Here is a 10,114-nt window from a genome sequence, read left to right on the forward strand (position 1 = left end):
GTTGTTTCTTCTCAATATTAAGAACTAGTTGCTGCCCGTTAACTTTACAGAACTCCCCTAAAAGCAATGAGGTGCAGAAATTAACTGAGAGTAGCTTAGCTTGATTGTATTATTCATGGTGGTATACATTGAGAATAGAGCTCAACTCTCAAACCAGAGGAGCTGCAAGCCTGTAATAAACTATTTAATCACTTTATTTTAGAAATTCTACAAGCAATGAAATGGTCTCTATTTTGCCCCACTCTACTTTAAAAGCTACATAATAACCAAAGATTCACATTTCCAATTCTTGCTCTCTACACTGCACTGTCTGTTTTGACTAGCTCTCCACTGACTGCAACAGGGTCTAGACACAGATGCCTACATGGGTGTAAAATGTGCCCTAAGTTTCTGCCCCAACAAAAACATCCATTTTACTGCCCACAGTGGTAGGGAAAATGGTACAGCTGTTAAGGATCAGGTATCTACCTGTACACTTTTTCTGTTCAGGGGTGTGCGGCTGTGTTTACAATATGTTTACAAAAGTGTCAATTATTCAACCCTTAGTGCCTTCTCCATCAAAGTAGATCACGGCAAATGAGTAGGACAGCCCCTTTTTGCAAAGCAATGTATACTTTAGATAATGGAATGTCAAAGAGAGAGCCTAGTGATATTCCAAGAAAATACTTGATGTACCTCGAAGAAATGTTAGTTAAGTTGGTGGTGATGGAAATTAGAAGTTCTGCAAGTTGTGAAAATAAATGCTTAAATGGGTTGCCTGAACTGGTATATAAAAGGCTAGAGCAATACTACTAACGGAGCTCATCCAGACTGGACTACAGGTTAACTTGAGAGTACTAGTGTAATCCAACAATGCCTAAAGTCAGTAGATTTGTCAACAGGGAGGTTTATGAGAGCATCAGACAAGAAGTAGGTGACTCTGTCCCAGTAAATTTCACCCTACTTAGTACAGCCTATCAAAGCACACCACCTGTCACACAAGAATAAACCAGACTATCATCCTTTGAAAGCAACAACAAAGGAAAACGGCCATTTCAACAAAATCTATTGTGAGATGCCTGTGAACCAAACATGACATTGCATAGAAAAATTACTGACACCTCTGTGCAAATATGACTGATGCTTCACTTGGAGTTATATATATTATTTCGGTCACTTGCTTTCAAGAAAGTTGATGAAAGCAATCAAACAGGCTCAAAGAATGAAAACAGGAAAAGGAAAGATAAGGGAAATACAGAGGACAAAAGAGCTCATCTGATGAGGAATCTAGGGAACAGTGGCTAGTTGGCCTGTCAAACTAAAGACTGTTAAGATACCCAATTGTTATTCATGAAGATTAGGTAAGCATACTGGAGAAAACTATTAAGCTGAAAAATAACATTGCCACCAGCAAAATGCATAAACTGTCAAGAATATACTTAACTGGAAATCAGAGAATAGTTCTACAGTCTCACTATGGAAACAGCCTTCCCATAGGAATATAGGGGACAAAAATCTAATCTTCACTTACAGCATAATCAGTTTACAGAAGAGGTTATATGACACAGCTGCCCAGAACTACAGGCAACTGGAACACAGTGGTGGCTTCTGTTTTTTTCCCCAACCAAGCTAATTATGAAGTGCACCTCGTAACTCCCCAAATATTTAGACACTTAGTTTTTGAGCTTACATAGCAAATTCAAGTTTATAGCCCGTGTTTTATTAAATTGCATGATTACATTACACTATCATACATGCACAGCCATTATCTGCAAGACCAAAACAGTTCTGTTCAAAGTATTTTTTCAGATAGGTTTGCACTAGTGTGCACACATTATCATAAAAACTGTCATAACTCATTTTAAACTTCTACATTCCTGCATTTTCCCATTTGCTAAAACATAGTGCCCCAAAAGATGTTTTAGACCATCCTGGCCTTAAACAAAAGCTACACTAACAAGAAGATCATATGTATGAGGATGATTAAGGGACTGGAACATCTCTCGTATCAGGAAAGGCTGAGAGACCTGGGGCTGTTTAGTCTGGAGAAGAGAAGGCTGAGAGGGCACCTTATCAATGTCTATAAATATCTGAAGAGTGGCTGTCAGGAAGATGGAGCCAGTCTCTTTTCAGTAGTGACCAGTGATAGGACGAGGGGCAACGGGCATAAACTGCAGCACAGGAAGTTCCACCTCAACATGAGGAAAAACTTCTTGACTGTGAGGGTGACGGAGCACTGGAACAGGCTGCCCAGAGAGGTTGTGAAGTCTCCTTCTCTGGAGACCTTCAAAACCCGACTGGATACATTCCTGTGCAACCTGCCCTAGGTGATCCTGCCTTGGCAGGGGGGTTGGACCAGATGATCTTCACAGGTCCCTTCCAACCCCTACCATTCTGTGATTCTGTGATATGGGATGACAAACCACCACTGAACTCCACGTGCAGTTTAAAGACAATTATAAATCACAGAAAATCTACAGTTTGTTTGCTGATTATGTAAGATACAACTTAGGAAAACCTTTACAAAAACTATGCTAAGAAAGCACATTAAAGCCAGTAATGAGCATTACAACTAATAATCAAGAAATGTAGAGTCTTAGTAAAAATTGTGTTCTTACCTTTTCCAGGACTTAGGTTTTGGTCTATAAACACCTTAAGCTCTCCATTGGCTTCAATTAGTCCAGCCTGTTAAAGAAAGTAACTTTTATTAAATTTACAAACACAGACATCATTTTATTGTTAAAGATGGAAGGTATCATACCAGAAGTCTCTGCTGCTACCACTCTCATTTTGTCACAAATCTGCCACTATATAATGGCACTGTTTGTGGTATAACATAAATACCATATTCCTAAAAAGCAAGCAGAAAAATCAGTTTACACCTACTTTGCTATTTTGTGTCCTAACCAAGGTCTTATAGTGTACTTAATAGATGGCTGAACACTACTCTAGTTAGAACCAACTGACACCTGTGACTATATCTTTCTCTGTGCAGATACTATTTACCTTTATCATTTACAGTACTATTTACCTTTACCTTTACAGAAGGTAACAACATTACAGCAAAAACAGCAGAGGTAGTAGAGAGCACCTTAAGCCATTTTAATCAGGAAAAAAGGCATTAAGAAGAAGCACCTTGAGCTTTTCAATTATTTTTTTTAAAGATCAGAATATAAAGCTCATAAGTGAAAGAGCCGTAGGATGACATACAAGTTTATAAAATAAACACCATCCTTTGAGGAAGCTCACAATGGAAGTTATTTTTAAAAATATTATTAATTTTTGGATAGAAAACACTTGATTCAGTAATTCCTTGGTGTCTCCAGACAAAATAGTTCTGAAAAAATAACGAACACAGGACACACAGAAACTGTTTCCATTTAGAAAGAACAGCAAGAAAGTCAACACTTGCACTGAACCATAATTTAGCATGTGGTGTTACAGAGGCTGAAAAGTCCCTAGCTGCATTTTGTGCATAGCTGGTATTTGCAGCCTACTGCCGATCTTCAAGAGACAACGAAGTGGTTCACTGTCAGTCAGCAGCAAAGCTCTTCCCTTAAAAGTCTACCTGAAGAGCCCTACTTAAGATTTGCCAGAAGTTCAGCAAACCAAGTGAGCCGCTAGAGGATGCTGTGGTGCTGTTATTATCCAGGTGTATGACAGCAATGACTTCTTAAGAAAGACAGGGAACTTTACAAAACAGAAAACCTTCTCTCCTCAGTGAAAGGGGAGGGGGGAAAAGAAGATGACAGAGCACTGGGGACAGGCTGGGAAGTGAGAAGAAGAGAAATTTTGCTGAGGGAAGCAAGCATAAAGAGCAGTGGCCTGTAATGGCATGGCAGTGATGAGGACCTGGTGGCACAAAGAAAACATGAGTGAGGAGACAGTGGAACTGATGGGTAGAATGAAGAGCCTGTGTCAGTTCTGTCCTCCATTCTTCTAATTCCGCCCTCAAAAGTAACAAAATAGTATTGTTTTAAGGAGACTGCAACAACTTACCAGTACATGAATGCTGCCTGTTCTCCGTCTTGCCCACAGTAGGCATTCAAAGGTCCCCTTAAACAAATAGCAGTTTTACTGCCATATTCCCAGGCACCAGAGCTTTTTAAAAGGCTAACTCTGAATTATGTAGTAAGTGTGATGATGAAGGGCAACAGACTACATCACTTTCAAAGAAGAAGGTATACTCATCGACATGAAATCAGTGTCACATAGAAAGATGTGTTACTAGAGCTACACTGCATGGTGATATGACATTCCGGAACACTGGAACCCAATGTGCTATATGAAGATGAATTTTGGGGTAAGTGTTACATTATACTCCCACTCTACCTCAATTTCATAACTAGAGTATTAAACCACACAGGAAGTGCAGTCTCATTGTCATATTTCTTTAAATGCAGTACTTCAGTTTCTATTCAACAGCAGAAAGAGGAGGCTTGTACTCAAGGATTCCTACAAATTCTTTTTTGTGAGAATCAAAAAGATATCAATGAGATTAGAAACACATTTAATATGTAGAGTTTGTGATTAGTGGACCACCAAGAAAATGGCTGTTTTAATCTGTAATGTCTTTCATTTTAGAAGCACATGAATTTAGTAATTTTGAATTATTAAATATATCCATTGATTTAATATGCAAACTTGCATCAAGTTCACGTCAGTTACAGTGATAATCCAAACACAAATATTTAAACTGTGATATTCAGCGAATTCAAGCACTAAATGCAAATCATTATTTCAGCAATTAGCAAATTAGGCAATTCAGTAATCAATTAGTTATTGGTCCCTTCCTACTTATATTTCTTTTTAAACTAGAATGGTCTCCAATATAACAATTTCTATTAATTCATTTTATCCTTAAGTATTCAACCAATAATTTCATAAGCTTCAAGTTTTCTCCTATGTGACTAAAATACACAGTGAAAAAAATTACCCCAAACTATATGCAACTCCAAAAACCACAATCTAACCTAACATTACAAAGGGTCAGCTTAGTGCTACATGCCCTGACCGTGCTTTTGTGTAACTCAAATTACACAAGTCACAAACTAGAGAACACTTGGGAAAAACACTGAATATAATCAAGAAGAGACTACAATTTGGGGAAAATCAGAGAACAGCAATCACTAAACAAGAAGAATCCCCTCAGGAACCATGACACTGATGAAGATATGGTTCACTTCAGGACATGGTTTAGTGGGCATGGTGGTGTTGGGTTGATGGTTGGACTTGATGATCTTGAAGGTCTTTTCCAACCTTAATGATTCTGTGAAGAGTACAGCACTTACAGTGCCACACCAGTGTCTTACTAAAGGTTCAGTTCTAGCAGTTAAAACGGCTGGTAAATATTCAAAACAATTCTAGAGTATGCCTAGGAAAGACTCCAAGAAAACTACTTGGAAAGAATACTACAAAGTCCCACAGCAAATAGCACCCCCAACTGCTATTATTCACAATGAAAACTGATTTCTAGTGAAAATTCGGTTACTCTGAGTATCCTCTTTACACTTCTGGATACGCTATTTAATTCTAAGATTGTCAAAATTTATCATTAGTTTTGAGTCTCCTCATTCACAGACACAAGCTTTTGGTGAGAGGGAATTGAAAAGCAAAACTTCCATCCCATATGGAATTCTGGTGTCTTTGTTTTAAAATAGAAATACTAGGCAAAAAAATCTCTCAGTGGGTATTTCAAAGAAATTCCCACTATTTTTCAAGCCAGGTTATTTTGGAGGAGAGACAAGGCTTACTCCTCCATAGCCTATATAGCACAGTGCAGTGCCCAAAAGAAAGAAAATAGAGGAAAATGTGACCGTAGCTCCCATTACGTATATCACAGTCACAGATTCACAACAAAACAAAAAACAAACATCACCAAGCCTAAACAATAACAACAAAACACTAACAAAAAAATGCACACCAGCAAGAAATATCTGATTTTCCCCAATGGAAAAGTAACCTTCTGCCAAGGAGGGTTTAGACTTCAAGGAAATTCTATTTTCGAACGGGAAAACACATGTAGTTTTTAGGCGTTATCAAGCTACTCATAACATTTTCACCTGATAATGTAATTTTTTTTCGTATTCTACATTTTCTTCTTATGATTCTCAATTTCAAGATATGTTACTTCCTTCGATGATAACACCAGGGCTGCTTAAAATAAGATCATGCTCTCCGTATTCGATTCTGAAAGCTTTATAACTGTGTAGAACTCCACAATTTAGCATTGCTTTCCTCTTCAGAGAGACCTCTTGGCTATGTATACTTCTCTATGCCTACATAAAGAAACTCCTAGTATCCTAGGAGTAACAGATACAGATACACCCTTTATCCTTTTCATATTTCAACAAAATCAACAATTGCAAAAAATAGCTTTTGACACTCAGCATAGCATCTAAACTGTAAGCTTAAGATCTCCTTTCCACAGTTCAGACGGAGGAGGTTACAGACCATTGGACAAGTCAGTAAATCTGGTAATTTTAACTGTGGAAGCTATGCCAGACCAATCATCACCTAAGCTTTGATCATCACACATCATTCAGAACTCCTAAGGAAAAGGAATCAACTGACAGGCTAAACATATCAAAAATTCAACTGAAGTTAGCTTTGGCCTGCTATGAGATCATCAGCAGTCATAAGGACTGGGAAGTCTATTTTTGTTTTGTTTACAAGTAAATGTTGAAAAGCACTACAAGTGCCCTCAGCCTGAAAGTCACTAAATAGGGAAATGTCTTTTTGTTGGGACTAAAGTTAATCTGAAACAAGATTTGCTAAAAATGCAGAGAATTTAACTTATTTAAAAAAATCCCTTAGTGCACTATCATGAAATAATTTCCTATTTTTCTAACAAGCTAATATTTGTGGTCTCCGAAGTTATGCTCTAGAAACTCACCACCCGTACAACAAAAGTGTAATTTCTTCCACAGCTTTCCAGACTTGCAACTCAATTTCGTACTAAATTATAAGTAAAGCATAAAATTATTGACTAAACTTTGAAACTAAACAGAAAAGATTCAAGCTGAATTTGGACTGAAGAACAATGAACCTAAAAAAGCATGACCAAGAAGTTAGACTGCACAAGTACATGTGCTATGTCTATGGGGTTTAAGCGGATAGGAAGGTTCCCCAACACTCTGAGATAAGTAAATATGGGGAACAGAAGGGTGCTTTTGTGCCACAGAAACACCTTCTACCTTACTTCTAGGTAACAAGTCCATTTTAAGTATACTCCCTGAAAAAGAGCTGAAAGAAGAGGAAAAAGGGTAGAGATAAATGGAAACAGGTATTTGCCAAAAGGTATTTCTCAGAATAGAAATTTTCAGTTGCTAACAGCAGATTAAGCCCACTAGATTGAGGCACAGAACTGAGTTTGACAGTAAAACAAGAGTAGTGTATGACAAATATACAACATTGGTTAAAGAATGAGAGTCAGAATAGGACAGACAGAAAACAAGCAGATGGTTTTGGGACTGGCAGAAAAAGAGACAGAAAGTGAGCTAGAAAATCAGATGGAAGATGGCAGATTAAGATTTGAGGTAGAGAAACTGGGAGTCATTGAAAAAGTACAAGAAACAGAACTGATGAGTACCTAAAAGAGAGTTTGAATAGGACAAGGAGATCGGGTCCTATGGGGACAAAGGAAGAACATGGGAACTGGGAAGGCGAATACAATCTATTCTAAACTGTGGCTGAAAGGGTAAATAAACTGGGACTCAGACTGAGAAGTCCAAAATAAATCAGATAAGAAGTAGAAAATGGAGAAATTGGGAAGGGAAAGTATTTCCATTAGCATACATCTCCCAGAGCTTGTCAAAGGCATCAGGAAGATGCCTCTGCTGTCTGCAGGCATCTGCAAAGCCTACCAGCAACAAATCACACATCTTGTGCAAACTGTACCTAACTTGACCCATACGGAATGACAATCCGTAGTCATTTTACTGCTTAGGAGTAGGCAATAAGTGTAAGGGCCTTATCCCACGCAATTTTACTACGTGCCACTTCACCGACAATGTAGGGGGGGGTTGTTTGCCTTAGTTTAATATAAGGAAACCTCAAACACACACAACAGAAAATTACAGAATCACAGAATCATTAAGGCTGAAAAAGACCTTCAAGATCATCAGTCCAACCATCAGACCATCACCACCATGCCCACTAAACCATGTCCCCAAGTGCCACGTCTACATGGTTTTTGAACACTTCCAGCGATGCTGACTCCACCACCTCCCTGGGCAGCCTGTGCCAATGCTTGATCACTCTTTCAGTAAAGCAATTTTTCCCAATATCCAGTCTAAAACTCCCCTGGTGCAACTTGAGGTCATTTCCTCTCATTCTATCATTAGTTACTTGGGAGAAGAAACCAACACCCACCTCACCACAACCCCTTTCAGGTAGTTGTAGAGAGCGATGAGGTCTCCCCTCAGCCTCCTCTTCTCCAGACTGAACAACCCCAGTTCCCTCAGCCACTCCTCATAAAGCCTTATGCTCCAGACCCCTCACCAGCTTCGTTGCCCTTCTCTGGACACACTCCAGCAACTCAATGTCCTTCTTGTAGTGAGGGGCCCAAAACTGAACACAGGATTTGAGGTGTAGCCTCACCAGTGCCACGTACAGGGGTACAGTCATTTCCCTGCTCCTGCTGGCCACACTATTCCTGATAGTGAATGGGCACATGGCCACCTGGGCACACAGCTGACTTATATTCAGCCAGCTGTTAACCAGCACCCCCAGGTCCTTTTCCACTGAGCAGCTTTCCACAGCCACTCTTCCCCAAGCCTGTAGCGTTGCATGGGGTTGTTGTGACCGAAGTGCAGGACCTGGCACTTGGCCTTATTAAAGCCGAGTATTAGCACAGCTACAAAGTGGAGAAAAGCTTGTAATCAGAAATAACACTGCTTAGGCAACCTTAATTCTTCTTTCACCCCTATTCGTAAGCAAACGTCATTTGTAACAAGAGGATAATACACTATTTTTCCCATTGGAGTCTCACCTCATTCAGGGACCAAGAGCACACATGCTCTGGGAATGAATCATCATATAACTGCTGACTATTTTCATGGGACACCCAATTCATTTTTTGCAGAAATTAAAATGCAATTAAGATATGAAGTAGAGCATCACATGAAAGAAAGTTCTTACATTTAAAACATATGAATTTCATTTTGCAAATGAAGTCCATGAGAACTATTCCTTACTGTAATAAAGAAGAACTTTTAAAGTCAGGCTATAGGAGTCTGTTTCTACAAAATTCTCAGACGTGTTATTTTACTGTCTCTCAGTAGCCTTCTCTTTAGAAACTGAGATCATATGACACCCTCAGTTCATGGCACCATCTTCAAGACTAATGCATTTGTCAACCACTCAGCAATGAGCTATACCATAGAAACGAGCTTTCCAAAAAGTAAATTTGAATTACCAGCACCTTAACTAGCAAAGCATAGTCAAAGCACTAATTATTAAAGATCACACAGAACTGTGAAGGTAAAAACTAAATGCAGGTTAGTAGCTCGGTTCAGCATTGTTCATCTGGTCTGAACATAGGCTCCACCGAGGCTGTACATGCACTGGACACTGAGTATACACAGAATGACACCTGAGGTCTCCTTATTGCAGAATACGTCAAGACCATCAGCATTCTTGGCTGTTCTTTCTAAACAGAGCAACACGTCTAGAATTCAGCAAAAATTAAATGAAGAATTCATTTGGAAGATGAGTCGCGTAGTGGTTCAGTCTAAACAGCCACACAGATCAAAAATACTGCAGGAGTTAAAAATCATTATACTGGGTTGTTTCTTACAGTAATTCAATTGCTCAAGTGATGCAGTCCTGGCAAAATTTAAAGCTGACACCCCCAACACCAACTGCAAAGATGTAAGAATGAAGCAAAACCGAATACAAGATTCCTAGGATGAATATGACTAAAGTGCTGGTTTGCCACTTCTGCCACATAAACTAATCAGAAAATACAATAATCATTTGTGTCCTCCTGGACTAAATACTCCTATGCAGAGGTACCAGCAGCAGCCACTGCCACAACTAGCTCCTGGTGCCATTCTAGATTTGACCTAAATAGACTTTTGATTTTCCAGCCAAATCAAATCTTTACAGCCATTTGTTCAACAGCATCTGAACC

General features: G+C 39.0%; 1 protein-coding gene across 1 annotated transcript in view; it reads right to left on the reverse strand.

The window, feature by feature from the left end:
- TFDP1 (transcription factor Dp-1) overlaps nucleotides 1-3,037 on the reverse strand; it is a gene marked incomplete at its 5' end in the record, with an annotated part of 34,079 nt that extends 31,042 nt beyond the window's left edge. Inside the window, 2 exons of the mRNA XM_082014445.1 lie at nucleotides 2,598-2,664; nucleotides 3,017-3,037. Of these exons, the coding sequence (XP_081870571.1) occupies nucleotides 2,598-2,664; nucleotides 3,017-3,037 (88 nt within the window). The remainder of the gene's footprint in view (nucleotides 1-2,597; nucleotides 2,665-3,016) is intronic.
- Nucleotides 3,038-10,114: the final 7,077 nt, after the last annotated feature.

The sequence above is a fragment of the Phaethon aethereus genome (assembly GCF_964289735.1).
Source record: "Phaethon aethereus genome assembly, chromosome: 1".
Classification (NCBI taxonomy): domain Eukaryota; kingdom Metazoa; phylum Chordata; class Aves; order Phaethontiformes; family Phaethontidae; genus Phaethon; species Phaethon aethereus.